Raw genomic sequence first — 16,631 nt, 5'->3', positions numbered from 1 at the left:
CCGCCTGGCGGACCGGCGCCCCGCTAGCGCCCCAAGGACCAGCCGGACTCGGAGGAAGAGCGGGCGCGACGATTGCGTGAGAGACTGGCGGCCGGAACACAGACCCCTTGGCAGCCCGTGACCCCGCGTCCCAAAATAGGGCGAGGGGCGTTGTCGCCTCGGAATCGAGAGTCGTCTGCGCATTAGAATTGACTCTCAAGACTCCTCCCTGATATAATCTATTAATAAAGGATAATGAAATAAATCTCGCCGCATTCTCCTCTGCTTTCCCAGGCCCCACTTCCTTCCTGAAATCTCCAACAGTTTAATTGCCCCCTTCTTGATTCTCCTTTTGTAATGCTGATCTGCTTTGAAGCATTTTTTGTTGTTGCTTAACGCTTAACATACTCACTGTTTTTTTAATACCTGTTTTGGTTGCCAGGCCCTTGGCAGCAAACCTCACTACTTCCCACCCCATCGGTGCAGTGGTATTCCACAAATACCGAGCTGAATTAAGCAGGGTTATAACCATGTAGGGCTAAGGAAAGAACACAGGACACGAACCTGTAAGAACCTCGTTCTCATAAAAGCTAAAGGGTGAGGGTGAGCTGGGCCTGCCAAAGTGAGGGAAATGTGGCAGGAGAGACTGGTAATAAACATCAAAAACATTTCTAGAAAGGAAGAATTTGATCCAATTCAAGATAAAAGAAGCGATAGCTTAAGGAAAGGGTTCTAAGAAAAAAATTTTACAAATTAATGGAAAACAATTTAAGCACAGAAGCTTAACTGCAAAACTTCAATTGCCTGGTCCTGATTAACTCGTGAAAGAGTCTTAAGAGCCCCTCTCAGGGATAAATGACAGAAAAATAAACATAAACACCAGTTAATGTTACCCAGGGTCTTGATATTAAAAACAACAGCAACAACAACAAAAACTTTACAGAATGTATAAAATGAAGACATGGGCAGATATATCCTGGAAATAGCCTATAGATTGTTTTACCAGTAACTTACCTGAGAACCTGATTCTGTCTCGAGTCTCAAACAATAGCAGTTGCCAAGAGCTAGCACCATTTAAATAATTAAATCTTCAGCTGCGTCTGGAAAGAGATTCTAATCAGAGACAATCCAAAAAACATTTGACCACCAAAAAGGGGAAGAGTGCTATCAAAAAGGAAGAACCTGCCCTTCTGGTACTAGATTTGTTTTGGTATCCATTAAGCACAAAACGAAGTGTTTGGCCTATGTTCCCATTTAAGCCTCACAATCTTCCTTAAAGTGCCTGTTACTTATAACCATTTTAGAGATTAAGGGAAATAACTCACAGAGCCAAGATTCTAACCATTCTGAACCTTAAAAACGTTTCTCTCCTCTACCTCATTGTGTAACAACTGGAAACTTTAGCTTGAAGAAAATGGACTTTATTCTGACAAGGTAGAGGGAATAAGAGGTCTTATTCATGTCTATGTCCCCCATACCTAGGGTATAGTGTTATCTGCATCAAGTTTTCAATAAATTATGATCAGAATAACTGGAAGCAGATGCTTATTTTCAGCAAAAGGGGATGGGAGGAGAAAGAGAACAAGGCATCTGATACATCTGAATCACTTGTACACTGATAAATGCATTGTATATTTGCTTCCTAATGTAACATCAAGTTTTACACTACAAACTTAATAGCTGTTAGCCTATTAAGGCTTTATCTTTCCTTCTGTACTCAGCCACACTGGTTAAGATTAGATCTTCTTGTCTTTCACTCTAGTTGCTGCAAAGCAGTGAATTGTTCAGAAAGGGCAAGGCTTTCTTAGAGGAAGGACTGTCCTTAGATCCTGAGGTAACTGCCTCAATCATTCACCATATATTTAAGAGTGCCTCCTTTGGATCAGTAAACTAGGTTAGGCATCATTTGAAAATGCAGGTTCTAACTTGACAGAATGATTCATGGTGACTTGTGACTCAAATAAGCCTATAGGCTAAGGTGGACCCCATTTAATCTGATTCTCAAATCTCATTTCTAAAAGGGAGAATAAAAGTTTTTGGTTTTTGCTCAAAAGTAAAAAGGAATCTGAGTACAAACCTAAATTAAGATATCTTGCCCCAAGCTGTTCAGGGGAAGATCAGTGGGTTTAAGAGAATTTGTTTTAAAAGCTTCATTCTCATTATTAAAATGCACACTCATAAATACACACACCGAAGAGCTGTGTGCATCAGAGCCAGCAGTGCCCTGGCTCTGGGAGAACAAAGTATCACCACTGCTGCTTCTCCTTTAAACAGGTTCAAGGATTATGAAGGTAAAAAACCAGGTCTACCAGAGCTCCTACCTACACCCCTAAATAAAAGTTTAAATTACATGTGGATGGTTGAACCTAATAAAAAAAAATTTATTTCAACATTAAAAAGATGTGCTTTTACTTATATTACATAAATATCTGGATATTATATTGAAAACAAAAATAGAATATTTGTTTTGAAAAAATAAATATTTAATCTATTTTAATTAAGTCATTGATATACTTCAAAAAACAATTTTTTTTAAGTAGAAAGTATATGTTAGGAAATGTTAGTAATATGTCAGGAAGAAGGAAATTTCCTCCCTCCCATTCTTGAGTTCTTTTGGCTGGTCTAATAATTAAAAACTGACACAAAACAGATTAACAGGAGAAAAAAACAAATGTAATTACCCACGTATGGGGGCTCCTTAAGAATATGAGGCCCCAAAACAAGCTAGACAATTGAGGCTTATATGCCATCTGAGAGAAGGGGTACAGGTTTGACACTTTGAAAGGGAAAAAAACAATTTATAGAAAGATGAAAAAATGTTTGGTAAACAAATGTTGCTGGGCCATGCAGAGACAGTGGGACACAGAGAGGACTTTGGTTTCCAGGCCCTGCTGAGTTCCCTCTATCACACTAAGCCCAGATTCTGTGCAGAGATCTCTGGTAATAGTGCTCTTCCTGGACCAAGCCCCTTACCTAAATTCTTTTAAGCAGTTACAGGGCGGGGTGGGGCGGGGTAGGGCGGGGTTGGGGGAGGGAATGTCCTGAGTCTTTTGTTTCTTGAGAATAGTTGGCCTAAAACAATGCTTATACCAAAGAGACACATTTTAGGGTGGCAAATTTTGCTCCCCTACCACACATAAAGCACAGTAATTTCAGATGGGTGTTTTAGGATAAAGTTAATAGGTTTCTAGCAATAAGCTTGAGACCATTTTTAGTAGAACTTGCTATAAAAATGGAAGAAAAGCACAAAGATTCACCAAAATGAGTCAAGGTAAATGTCTTATTATAAGTTCATGTGCCCCCAAAATACTTATAAAAATCCAGTTTCAGAAAAATTAAGTGTAGTATTAGCATTTCTTTTAGAGTTTGGTCAGTAACTAAGCAGGCTCTTTCCTAATAAATTTTTATTTATTTATCTAAAATGGCCATGCAAAGGCCAAATGACAAAATGATTTGTTTTAGCAATTGTTCTTCCTATCCTAAAAGAATACACCCAAGGATTTCATAACAGTTTACCAGGCTTTCTGTGTAAATATAATAAAGCAAGCCTGGGCATTAAAGTCTCAGCAGTACAAATAACATACGAATTGAGATTTCATACAAAAGTTCAGACTGAAACTCTTATCAATCTAGTGGTAACATATAAGAAATCTGCTCCTTTATTTCTGTAAATTTAGAATCCTATTTATCTAGATACTATATAGCAAAATGGTATCTGTGCTATGCCTAAAGTACAATAGGTCCTCAATAAATACTCATCTGATATATCAAAACCTTTTCCTTGATCCTACCCCATAACATAGCAGTCTGACTAGCTCCTGTAGCTATTTACCAGGACCCAGGAAAAGCAGAAACCTCAACGATGCATTTACACCGTGATCACTGGTTTTCCACCCCCCCAGTCTCTATTTGTGGCAAGAAGGGAAGCAGAGGGAACCTCAGAAAATCAGGTCTAGAGAATTGGGAATGTTCTGGGATACAGGAATGGCTCTTGAAAAGATCTTGATTTTCAGGCACAATGCTCAGTGTTGTCAGCTCTTATGAGCAACTATGAGACTTCTCTTAAGAACTTAGAAAAACAATTGCCCTATTTGAACTACCTCTGAGATCAACATTTAAATGAATTAGAGTAGAAATATGGAAAGTCAACCTAAAGCTCACAAACAGAAAATGCTTGGATGGGTATTGTCAATGGAAATGAAAACTCAAGCCAAGTTTCTAGTGTCAGTAATAAGGCAGTCTTGAAAGTAGATCCCCAGGCAAGACACCCCTCTGCTTTGCTTCAGGCCCTGGAGAGCCATTTTTCCTGTTTCTGTATCAGCCCTATCCTCATCTTACCTGATGCTCTAGGCAATGCACTCATCTAACTCCCCAAATTCTGGTTCAGTCTAATAATTATATTTCAGTTTCCCCACATGACTGCCTAGAGAAGAGAAGAATTTGCTGGCCATGCAGATGCAAGTTTCACTTAACATCTGTAAACTGGCATCCTTTTTCAAACAATGGTCTTACGAACTTGGTTTCTCTGAGTCTGAGTCCATCCCAAGAGATGGATGTGCTCTCCATTTCCGGATGAAATTGGTTTCTGAGCCTGTAATACTGCAAATCAAACTGTGAACTACAATATATTCTCCCAAGTAATGCAACCTCCCGAGTCCTCTTGGGAAGCAGCCAAATGACTCTCCAGACAACACTGCCCTCATTAATGAGAGGCCAAGTGAACTATTTCCCCCATTTTAAAATTTCTAGTTAGAATTAATATTACAGTTTTTACTTAAGAAAACCAGTTTAAATACAGTAAAACCAACAATTTCAAGTGAGTCATAGATATCTATTAGACACTCTGCTTGAGCAACAAATAAACATGCTAAAAAAATAAAAGGCATGAATTTTTTAAAGAGAACTTCACTTCAAACAAAATAAAGGGAGCTACTATAGATCAAAAGAAATTTAGACATACCAACCAAATGCAATAGGTGACACCTTGTTTAGATTCTGTTGCAAACGAACTGTGGGAGGCAGGAAAACAGCCCCCAAAAGATCTCCATGTCCTAATCCTCAGAACCTGTGAATGTTACCTTACACGGTAAAAGAGACTTCGACGTGTGATTAAATAAAGGACCTTAAAATGGGGAGCGTATCCTGGGCTATCCAAGTGCATCCAATATAATCACATAGGCCCTTAAAAGCAGAGAAACTTTCCCAGCTGGGGGTTAGGGGAAGCTATGACTTTGGAAGAAGACTTAGAGAGATGCAATGTTGCTAGCTTTGAAGATGGAAGGGGACCATGAGCCAAGGAATGCAACTTCTAAGAAGCAGGAAGATGCAAGTAAACAGATTCTCTTCTAGAACATCCAGAACATACGGAAAGGAACGCAGCCCTATCGGTACCTTGAATTTTAGCCCAGTGAGGCTAAAACTTCTGACCTGGAAAGCTGGTAAGATAATGAATTTGTGTTAAGTCACTAAACTTGCAGTAACTTGTAATAGCAGCAATAGGAAACTAATAGACAAACTCAAAGATATTTTGAGACAAATCAGGAGATTTAAATAGGGGTTGGGTGTTAAATGGAATATTGAGAAATTAGTGTTAATTTGTTATGGTATGATATTAGTATTTGAGCTTTTTTTTTTCTTCTTAGAGATACATACTGAATGATACAATGATACCTGAGATTTGCTTTAAAATACTGCCCCTCCCAGTAGGTAAGACATTAAATTAAGCAAAAGGTTAACTGTTGAAGCTGGGAACTCATGATGCTATTTTATTACTGTGTATACTTGAGATTTTTCATAATAAGTTTTAAAAAAGTGAATTAATTTAGGAGAGTACACGTGAACACTATAGATCAGCACTGTCCAAAAGAATATTGTGTTAATGGAAATGTATTAGCAATGTTCAGTGCAGTAGCCACTAGCCATGGGCTATTTGGCACTTAAAACATAGGTAGTGCAACTGAGGAATTTTAATTTCAATTTTATTTTAATTGACTGTATTTAAATAGCCCCCATGTGGTTAGTGGCTATCATATTACACAGTGCAACTCTGGAGAGCCATGCTGCCTCACTGTTAGAATTCAGTTAATAAGTAAGCTCATGAATCAAGTCAGTGCACAACTGTTGTTTCTATCTGCCCAACTTCTCTTTCCTTTTCTTGGTAACAGCAGTACTCAGCTCCCAGCCCCACTCCAAGCCCTTCTTCACCACAGAGGTGGGGCATAAGAACCAGGCTATAATACAGCTTCTTCCTGGCCACAATGATTGGCCCAAGAATAATGACCAGAGCCAGGACAATCACACTCCTTGCTTGGAATCTTCCGTATTAGGAAGCGAAGGAGCTCCCTTGATCAGGAGTTGTATGGATGGACTCCTAGAACTGCTGGCCATCATATTCCTTTGACACACTGAGGCTCCTAAGAAAGTAAAACCAGTATTAGGATAAAAATGGACAGAGTCTTGATTCCTTTCAAGTTTTTAGATCCAGTCAACCCTGGAGTCAACTCCATCCCTTCTTTCTCTTGTTTCAGTTTGATAAGCCGCCAGTATATTCTTTTCTTTTTGTTTAATTTGCTTACACTATTTTTGAGTTACGTTCTAGCATTTGCAACCTAAAATAACTCTTAATAGAAAATCCCATAAAAAACTTCTTAATGCCAGGGTCATTAAACTAATGGCACTGCTATAAGCTAAACTGTGTCCCCCTAACCCCGGTCTGAGGATACTGGAGAGAGGGCTTTTAAGGTGATTTATTAATGTTAAATGAGGTCATAAAGGTGGAACTCTTATCTGACAGAACTGGTGGCCTTATAGGGAAAAACTCCAGAGGTCTCTCTCAGCCACGTGAGGGCGCAGTGAGAGGGCAGCTATCTGCAATCCGGGAAGAGTCCTCATCAGAACCTGACCATGCTGGCACCCTGATCTCACACTTTCAGTCTCCAGAACTGTGAGATAATAAATTTCTGTTGTTCAAGCCACCCAGTCTGACATTTTGTTATGGCGGTCTAAGCTGCCTATGATAGGCACCCAGTATAAGTCCCTTAGTACAAGTTACTAACAGGGTGAAGTAGACCTTGAATACCAAAAATAGTAATGGAGTCATCTTTTATTATTCCACTCTCATTCTTGATTTCAGTTTAGACTAAAGTAGCTTCTTAATTGGTTTTTGCTTTTTTAAATGACAAAAATATCAGCCCAGCTATCTTGAATCCCATTATTAATTCAGGAATATTACAAGAATAATATAGAAAAAAAGTTTTTAGTGAAATTAAGCAGCTAGAGTTCTATTACCAGTACGGGGGAGAAAAGCTGATAAATCACATAGTCAAATTCAAGTATTCATCTTTTTTAATTTTTCATACTTTATTCCTTATATTGATAGGTTAAGAAAGTAAAATTTTCCTAAGTACTGATTCATAGATAATGTTCAAAGCAGCACACAAAACATTCAGTTTCACAAAGAGTAATATTCAATGATCCCTTTAAACACAATTTTAATCATTTCTTTAAGCTAAGTGCAAGAATAATACAATAAGCTAAATACACACAAAACCTGTATATCCTGAACTACAAAAGTGGTTTCCATAGCAACATATGGTTTTAGTCAGGAACACATTTCCACAGTGAACAAGTACTAACAAATATGTTAATAAAACATTAATGCAAATGCTTATCCTGCCATCAGCTTTTTCAGCCATGCCATTCTTGCTACAGAAAGCACTTACTATTCAAAGCTTTAATCTGGACCTAGGAAAATGAGTTCTCTTAAAACTTGACAAATAGTATATTATAAGCCCAAAAGGTTTTAAATCAAATAAGCCTTCCAACACAAAAGCAGTCACATAAAACTTTCAGTTTCTCAAAAAATAAAATTTTTAAAAATCACTCTTGTTATCTAAAGAAAAGAATATTAAAACAAATTATCTTAAGACAAATAAACACTCTGACAAAAGGCTGTATTTTCTTATATCATTTTCTCTTTAAAAGAAACACAAATCAGTTCACTACCTTTTTATAACTTCTCAGACTACTGTAGTCTAAAAACTTTAGAATACATAAAACACATCTTTATGAGTGATCATGAAGTCAAAGGTGCCTTTTAAATTTCAAGTATTAAACAGCTACAGTACAGCCTACAATGGCACAAATACACCTAATATATAAACACTGCTTCATTTACATTGTCAAAAGTCAGAAGGAACTGAATGGTTTGCAAGGTACTTTGACAGACGTGTGGTCATTAAAATCCAATAAGTAATTCAAGTATGGTATATAATGGCAGGCAATTAAAGGCTCAAATATCACTCTAAAATCAAAGACATGAAAATAAAGACTGAAAACTTTGTGGTTCTCCATCTTTCATTCACGTGGCTAGATATCGGGACCTTACTGTGAAAAATACAGTTATTAAATGTGATTTCCCCAGAAGACAATGAAGCTTCAGAAAGTATAAAAGGTATCAAGATCCATAGTTTGCTTCATCAAATGCTTTTCTAGCTCGTTTCAATTCTTCATTCATAGTAAGCAAGTCTTTAACCCTAGCAAACTTTCTTGGATCCTTTCGAATCAAAAAGACGATATCTTCAACTTGTACACGACCTTGTCTTCCAATAGACATTGCCTTGTGAGTCTATTACAGAGAAATGTATTAAATTCAATTAATTTTTTAAAAGTCTAATATTTTATCCTTTTAATTTGCATTTATTTAATGCTGATGAGTTTGTAGATTTTCTTTTCTGACCTAGTATAGCTATTCATTTGTGAACTGTCTTTCTATTAATGTCTTTTGTCCACTTTCTACTGTTATTAGCAAAGTTTCAGTGCTTTATAGATATTTTTAAATATTAAGGACATTAAAACTATCAAATTCATTGGTGTTTCTTTACTGTGTTTTGATATATGCAATTTCTGTCTCTGTTTGTATAAAATAATATCATAAGTTTTGTAACCAACCACTTCATTTAAACTTTGTGTCCATCTCAGCAGCTGATAAATATTGGAGAGTTTCCTTAAATCAAATATCATCCCTTATCATTATATACTCATACTGTGCAAAAACAAAGGTTCATCATAGCATTATTTCTAATAACTAAAAAGGGAAACTAAATACTTAATAAGACATTGGACAAACAAATTTGAGTACATCTAGTCAGCTAATATTATGAACCCATCAAAAGCATCAGAGTATTCAATGATACAGGGAAAATGCTGTGGACTTACCTAAGTGAAAAAAGCAGGTTCCATGACTCTATATACTATATGATTTCAATTTTATAAAGTTTGAAAATATATGCAAAAAGACAAAAAGATATTCACCAAAATCTTAGCATTAATGGAAGGATTACAGATTTTTATTTTTTTCCTACACTTTTTAATACTTTCTAAATTTAATCAATATTACTTTCATAAGCAGAAAAAGATTTTTAAAAATGCACACTCTCTGACTCAGTAACTTCATTTCTATTTTTCTGTACGAAGGAAATAATCTAAAATCCAGGATAAAAATTCCTAAGAACTTAACACAACCAAACTCAGAACCCCCATCCCTGTGAACGTATCCAAAGAAGGTGGAAATTTCATAAATATGGTCATTCAAACTTGTCTATCCAGTTAAAAAAAAACCAGAGAAATGGTTACATATATTAGAAAGTAATTTAAATAAAGTTTATGTGGCTATTAAAATAATTGTAATTAGAACACAGGAAATATGTAATATAAAACTGAGTAAAAAGAATGTTTACTATGATGAACACTACTGAAAACACTACATATCTTTATAAAAATACTGGAAGGGGGAAATTTATGTTGGATGATGGGATTATAAGTAATATTTTAAATTTTATTCAAGGATCTTATAATTATGTCCTTCTAAATAAAATTCAGAGGAAGGGACAGAGTATATTGTGTGTGTGTATATGTGTGTGTTTATGTATATCTCTCTCTCTCCAACCTTAATGATAAATAGTAACCAGTAATATTGGCAAAACAGGCACTCAAATGGATAGCTTATTTGAAAAGAATGCCATAGTTGTAGTCTTATCCAAAAGTTAGAATTTCAGATCTATTCCTCAATTAACTAAGACCAATTACAAAAAAACTTACCATTTCAGTGATGAACTCTATGACAAGGTCTTCAAGAATATCCACTGACTCAGTGTAAGGATTCTGGTCATCCCCAAACCCATACATCATACATCGTACTGTAAAAGAACAACCATTTTTGTTTACTTCAACAAATCTGACAATTTGACCAATACTTTTTTCAAATTACAATTAAGCCAAGTTAGAAAATATTAGTACCAAAGTGTATTTACATTGTACTTACTATCGCCAAGTATGGATTTTGGCGTAAAAGGTTTTAGCCACTGCTCATAACCAACTGTTTCTACCTAGCCTTCCCTAGGTAGGAAATCCCCTTCCCTCCCAGCTACTGAACCCTGACATCAATATTCCCTCACTAATCTCTATTATCTACTCACCAACAACCCCAGAATACCTTTAAGTAGGAAACTTCATGGCAGGGACAGGATGAGTAGCAATGAATGGTTTAGCCTCTACTGGGTGAGTTTTCTCTTTCTCTCTCTTTCTCTTTCTCTCTCTCTCTCTCTCTCTCTCTCTCTCTCTCGGGGTGGGGGTGGGGCAGTGGGGCACTGGAAAAAAGGTGAAAATCTTTCTGATACTACCAAACATGAGACAAAGTACTCCAATTACCTTCTAGGAAGCACAGGGTAATCAAAAGAAGAAAGCAAAAGGCTTACTATACAGAATCTTGACATTTCATTCCCTGGATCAAAGCAACTGCCAGCAAAGCCCTTCAGGCTTCATCTGAAGGAGCCACAGAAAATGCAAAAGAGAGGGAAAGTCTAATAGAGAGTAATAAAAATAACTGCTAATAGCTAAAACTTGTATAGCCCTTACTACATGCCAGGCACTGTCTTAAGCTCATTTAATCCTCACTACAATCCTTTAAAGTAGAAACTATCCTTATCCCCACTGTACACAGAAAATTGAAGCAGAGTTAAGTGATTTACCCAAAGTCACACAGTGAGATGGAACCTGAATTTGAACCCAGATGATCTGGTCCCAGAGTCTATATTCCTACCCACAACAGTATTACGCTTCTTGGTAATTTAGGGCTGATAGGATCCATATAGATTCTTAACCTATGGCCTATAAACTCCCAGCTAGTCCATGGACAAGTTTTGAGGAGTTCTGGAACCCTTCTGAAATTCCATGCAAAAATTTTATACATTACTTGTGTGTGCGCATTTTTCTGAGAAGAAGAATCAACTCTTATCAGATTCTCAAAGAGGTATATAAATACTGAGAAACTCTGTCATGTTAGAAATGTTTTGTATCTTGATCTGACTGTTGGTTACATGTGTATGTATGCATGAAAATTCATCAAGCCATTCACTGAAAACTAGTACAATTTATTGTATGTAAGTTCTACATTTAAAAAAAAAAAAGGAAGGAACTCCTAGAACACTTCTAAAGGCAAGAATGAGTACATTGGGAATAACTTCCTATTTAGGAGAAGCAAAAACGGGTAGATCTAGGAAGAAAGTAGACCAGCCTATGGAAGAAAACAAAGTGGTGACTTGGAAGCCAGCACGGGACAGAGAAGTATCCCTAGGGTTCATTCTGGCAAGTGCTCTCAGGTCCAGATATAGGAGGGAGAGAACAAAAACAGGAGCCAGTATTTCCTCCCCTCTCTCTTTCTTGGATTCTAAAATTATTTTTCTGTCTTTTTTTTTTAAGATAACTTCAGATTTAGAAAAGAGCTCCAAAAATAGTATGGCGTTCCCAAATCCCTATATCGTTTCCCCTTATGTTAACATCTTACATAACTAAAGACATTTCTCAAAACTAAGAAATTAATACTGGTACAAATACAGAACATACTCAGATTGTACCAGTTTTCCCACTAATGTCCCTTTTCTGGTCCAGGATCCCCCACTATTTAGTTGTCATGCCTCCTTAGTTTCCTCTGTTCTGTGACAGTTCTTCAGATATTCCTTGTCTTTCATAACCTTGACACTTCTGAAGAATACAGGTCAGTTATCTTGTAGAATGGTCTTCAATTTGTGTTTGATGTTTTCTTATGATTAGAAAGGGTACCACAGAGATGATGTACTACTTAATGCACGGTATCAGGGGTACATAATGTCAACATATATTACTGGTGATGTTAACTTTAATCACTTGGCTAAAGTAATGTCTGCCAAGATTCTCCACTGTAAACTTAGTATTTTTCCTTACATGTTTGAGGAAGATACTCTGTCATTTACATTTTGATGGGGAGAATTCTCAGTAGGGAAATATACTTGGTGGAAAAGGTAAAATTTAGGGAAGTATGTAAACTGTATTTGGTTAAAGGGTCTGTAGAGACACAAACAAATAGAAGTGAATGCTTTGAAACTCTGTGTTCTATTAGCAAAAACTAAAAAGAAAAAAGAATTAGGAGAACAGATCTTGGTCAGTATGATATATGAAGATTCAGGTAAGACAAGGAGAAGGCGAGTGTGAGGTGTGGCATGAATTCTGTTTGGAGGCATCTTCGAGCTCACCAAGTGGCAATCATGAGCAAAGCTCACCCTCCCGAGATGAAGAAATGTATGGACAAGAAGTTATCACTGAAATTAAATGGTGGCAGACATGACCAAGGAATATTGCGGGGACTTAACCCCTTTATGACTCTTGTGATAGATAAATGTGTGGAGATGGCAACTAGTGGGCAACGGAATAACACTGGAAAGGTGGTAATACGAGGACATAGTATCACCGTGTTAGAAGCCTTGGAACGAGTATGAACAATGGCTGTGTCTACCAGAGAAATCAGCTGCTTCCACATGTTCCCTCCTCACATCTTACTGTGATAAAAATTGGGTCGTGTACATTTTCTTATTGAACTTTTTTTTTGTTAAATAAACTATTGTAACAGTCACACACACAAAAAAAAGACAAGGAGAAGGCTATGAAGATTCTGAATTCTTGTCATCACAAAATTAAAGCCATCCAAGCAGAACAAAGGCTCCTGGTAAGAACTGACTATGTGAGCATCACTCTGCGATGCTCTAGCGGAAGAATCCCCTTCTTATGCTGACATAAGAAATAAAACCACACACGAATGGAGCAAAAAGCATCAGAAATGGAATAAGGGGTGAACAACTTTAGGTGAGAAATTGAGGTATGGCAAGGGATCTGAATGGTTAAAAAAAAAAAAAAAAGACATCCTGACTCTGCAGTTACAAGAGCATTTGGGAATGCTTCCATCTGAACCAGCATAAACAAACCAGGTATTCATGTGTCATCTCACCAATACTATATGTAAAGGACCAAGACTGAGAGGTGGAGAGCACATTCTCATGGTGCCTTTCAGGGGCCCACCTGGATCATCAGTAGTAGCGGCAGCTCTCCTTCTTGTTGCTGCCAAAAAAGAGTCAAACCTGTCTACTGAGGGAGAAGAACAGAGAACCAAAACCTTATAATCTCTGTGCCATTAGACTGCCTCACGTTGTTGCCCCTTCTGCCTCATGCACTGCTTTAGTCCAAAGCCCCAACTTAATTTTTATCCTCAGCATCTGTTCCAGGATCCAATATAGCCTCTGGCTTACAGTCAAGTGAGTCCCTGCTGCAAAGGTATACACACACACACACACACACACACACATATATAAATTGGGGTTAGGATCATTATTATCTATGCATCACAGGTTAAACAATTTATAGGCAAGTCTGAGAATATTGAACAATAAATCTCCTTTGAATGGACATATCCAAAAGTTTTTATCTATAGTAAAATCACTGTCAAATACTACTTACATTCTTTAGAAAAAAGTCTCTTTCTTTTACCCTGTCCACCTTCTGCACCTCCTCCAATTTCTTCATTTTCTTCTTCAAACTACAAGTTAAGATGTATGTATAGAAACGTTAAGCACTGCATTTAACTTTCTAGTATTTAACATTTTTTTCCATCTTCAACACTGATACCATGCCAGAAAGCCTAAAGCAAGCAGCGAAAAACCATGAAACCTTAGCATTTTAGGGGCCTTAAAAAACTATCCAACTTTGGACTCATGCAGGAATGGCTTTTACAATGTCCCTAACAAACGTACTGCCTCTCCTGGAAGGGTTCCAATGACCATATGTTCTCTTTTTTAACCAACTAAGCTGGCCTATTTCTAGATAATTTTACTATTAAAAGAGTTGATATTGAATCAAGGTAAGCAAAACTAGTATTTACTAAGCACTGCTTCCCTCAAGTAAGACTTAACCCCATTTTATGACATGAAAACAGGCTCAAGATTAAACAACTTCCTCACAAACAAAGATTTTGAAATCCATGTTCCCCGACTTTCGGTCCATTATTTTTTGACTATTTCACAATAAGTATATAATTTTGGTAGCAGTTGAATTGTTGGTTCTTAATGAGCGCTAACGGCTTTGTCCTCCAATGATTCTCTAGGTGTTCCAAAGGGTGGCAAATGCGGACCAAAATCAAAGAGCAGGAGGTCACCCTCCTTCTCTTCCTTCACGCCCTGCACCGCGTAGTAAAAGATGAATCCCAAGGGAAAGGCTAGCTCGGGGTGAAGTCTTTGAGTCTCTCGGCTGAATTCACTAGGAAAAAGATCCGATTCTGAACTCGGCCACCGCTACTGTGCCGGAGGGAGTACGGGAAAAAGCGGGCTGGAACAGAGGTGGTCACTCACGGTGGGGTCTTCTTCCTCATCTGCCATCCCATCAGCCAGCCACCTCCTACGGCCACCCCCTTCCCCGCGAGCTGGTTTTACTACTTCCTCTGCGTCACTTCCGGCGGCGCGCGCCGGGGCGGGGCGGGGCGGGGGCCGGAGGCCGCGCCAGCGGGAGAGGAGCGTGCGCATCCTGCCTAGCGGCAGAACCCCGGCAGTACTTAGAAAGGGAAGGACGACGTCTGGGCGAGAAGGAATTAAAAATTAGCCAAGAAAAGGTGGATGACTCGTTGTCACCCTGAATTTGCTTCTGCGTATCTGATCACGCTTCCTGATTCGGGACTGCGAAGCTGTGCATCACTGAGGGACTAGCCAGGGATGTATTTAAACAATTTCAACAGCCTAGAGTTCTACTACTATTTATTGCCAAGCTCTGTATTGGTTATTGGGGATATTGTACTTCACTAGCAGTTCCCCTTAGATTGGGGATTTAATTTTTGTGGGTGTTATTGGTTTGTTTTGGTTTGTTGCTTTTAATCAGAACAATGATTAGGAAAAACCACCGACATTAGGCCAAAGCTTGGGATGTAAGGTGTTCTGCAATGCAAGAAATGATGCCACATAGAGAAAGGTTGCCCCACGATACACGATTTCTGAGTGTCCTACTAAACATTCCTGTGAGTGAAAAATCTACTCATAATTATCTGGGCCTAGAACATAACTTTGTTAACTTACAAACATAAAGCATTTTTGTATGCTTTAAGGTACGTTGAATTTTCTAGGAATGCAACTGTAAGATAGAAAGTACATATATTGGTCCCCACCCCTATCCCCACCCCTTCCTGGCACAGGTTCCTAAAACCCTTATAATTTGCTAACTGATAAGAGCGCTAGGAGTATCTCCTGTTCTAATATCTGGTCTTTGACATCCACCCCATACCCCCTCAACACACACACACACACACACACAGGATTACTAAAACTCTTGCAAATTCCTAAGTGATAAGAGCACTAGCAGCATCTTTTGTTCTCATGAGGCAACTCTGGCTGGGCTCCTGGATGGCTCCTGGATGGGGGCTGGTCACCAGAAAGACAAGCTATGATTAAAAGCTTGGAACTTTCAGCCCTCTTCCTGCCCCCCCACCCCACCTCCCCAACCAATTCTCCAGAGAGGAGAGGGGGACTGGAAATGGAGCCAATCCCTGATCATAACTGAAATGTTGCAGAAAAGATGTGTTACAGCTTGGTGTTACAGCTCAGTTATGACAGCAAACTGGATCCGGGCGAGAGACCCAACAGCACTGGGACGGTTGGAGAACTCAGGTTTATTACGCCAGTGGGCCCAGAGGAGTTAACACTCCAAGCTCTGGACCCCAGCTATAGGTTTACACAGGCTTTTATAGGCTGCCAGTTTACACTTTGCAACATCATAAGGTATAACAAAAGTTGACTATTTAGGAACAAATTTTGTAGAAATGGGCCAATCAGGAGTGAGCTCCATGCAAATGAAGTACTACAAAAGGACCAATCAGATGTTAGGACCAATCAGGAGTGAAGGAAATAACCAATCAGGAGTGAGCTCAGGGAACCCGTAGAATTTTAGGGGTAAGTAAGCAGTTTCAGAGGCAAAAAGTGAGATAGAGCCTCTGGGCCAGGGAACCAGATGGTGCTGGCAGGAGAGTAGTAAGTGGCCCTGCCTGGGGGTCCTGCTGGTCTTTTTATGGGGCTTCCCACCTCAACACAAGACATAACAATTCCAGTAGTAGGGGGTTCAGAGAGCTTCCAGGTTGGGGAAGACATCCACTTACCTGGAGGGTTAATGCACCCCAACTTCGTGGAAGCAGAAGCTCCATGCTCAGAACCCTCCCAGACCTTGCCCTACGTGTCTTTTCATCTGGCTCCTTTATCATACTCTTTAATAAACTGGTAAACATGTTTCCCTGAGTTTTGTGAGTTCTTCTAGGA

At 38.4% G+C, this 16,631-nt stretch overlaps 2 protein-coding genes and 1 pseudogene across 3 annotated transcripts in view; 1 reads left to right on the top strand and 2 right to left on the bottom strand.

Annotated features, from left to right (window-relative positions):
• WDR47 (WD repeat domain 47) overlaps positions 1 to 1,072 on the bottom strand; it is a 51,209-nt gene extending 50,137 nt beyond the window's left edge. Inside the window, exon 1 of the mRNA XM_072968072.1 lies at positions 994 to 1,072. The gene's annotated coding sequence lies outside the window, so the exon portion shown is untranslated. The remainder of the gene's footprint in view (positions 1 to 993) is intronic.
• Positions 1,073 to 7,313: 6,241 nt separating this feature from the next.
• TAF13 (TATA-box binding protein associated factor 13) lies at positions 7,314 to 14,782 on the bottom strand. The gene is made up of 4 exons (XM_072968067.1): positions 14,688 to 14,782; positions 13,801 to 13,879; positions 10,078 to 10,175; positions 7,314 to 8,605 (listed from the first exon to the last, which is right to left on the bottom strand). Exons 1-4 carry the CDS (start codon positions 14,712 to 14,714, stop codon positions 8,435 to 8,437), a joined length of 375 nt encoding a protein of 124 aa, XP_072824168.1. The 5' UTR covers positions 14,715 to 14,782; the 3' UTR covers positions 7,314 to 8,434.
• LOC140698271 (small nuclear ribonucleoprotein G pseudogene) lies at positions 11,751 to 13,790 on the top strand (annotated as a pseudogene). The gene has a single exon (XR_012075927.1). The product of XR_012075927.1 is annotated as a small nuclear ribonucleoprotein G pseudogene (transcript).
• Positions 14,783 to 16,631: the final 1,849 nt, after the last annotated feature.

Source organism: Vicugna pacos, chromosome 9, assembly GCF_048564905.1.
Source record: "Vicugna pacos chromosome 9, VicPac4, whole genome shotgun sequence".
In the NCBI taxonomy this organism is placed as follows: Eukaryota; Metazoa; Chordata; class Mammalia; order Artiodactyla; family Camelidae; genus Vicugna; species Vicugna pacos.
The sequence above is the reverse complement of the archived record's forward strand: the minus strand, read 5'-3'. Positions and strand labels throughout refer to the sequence as shown.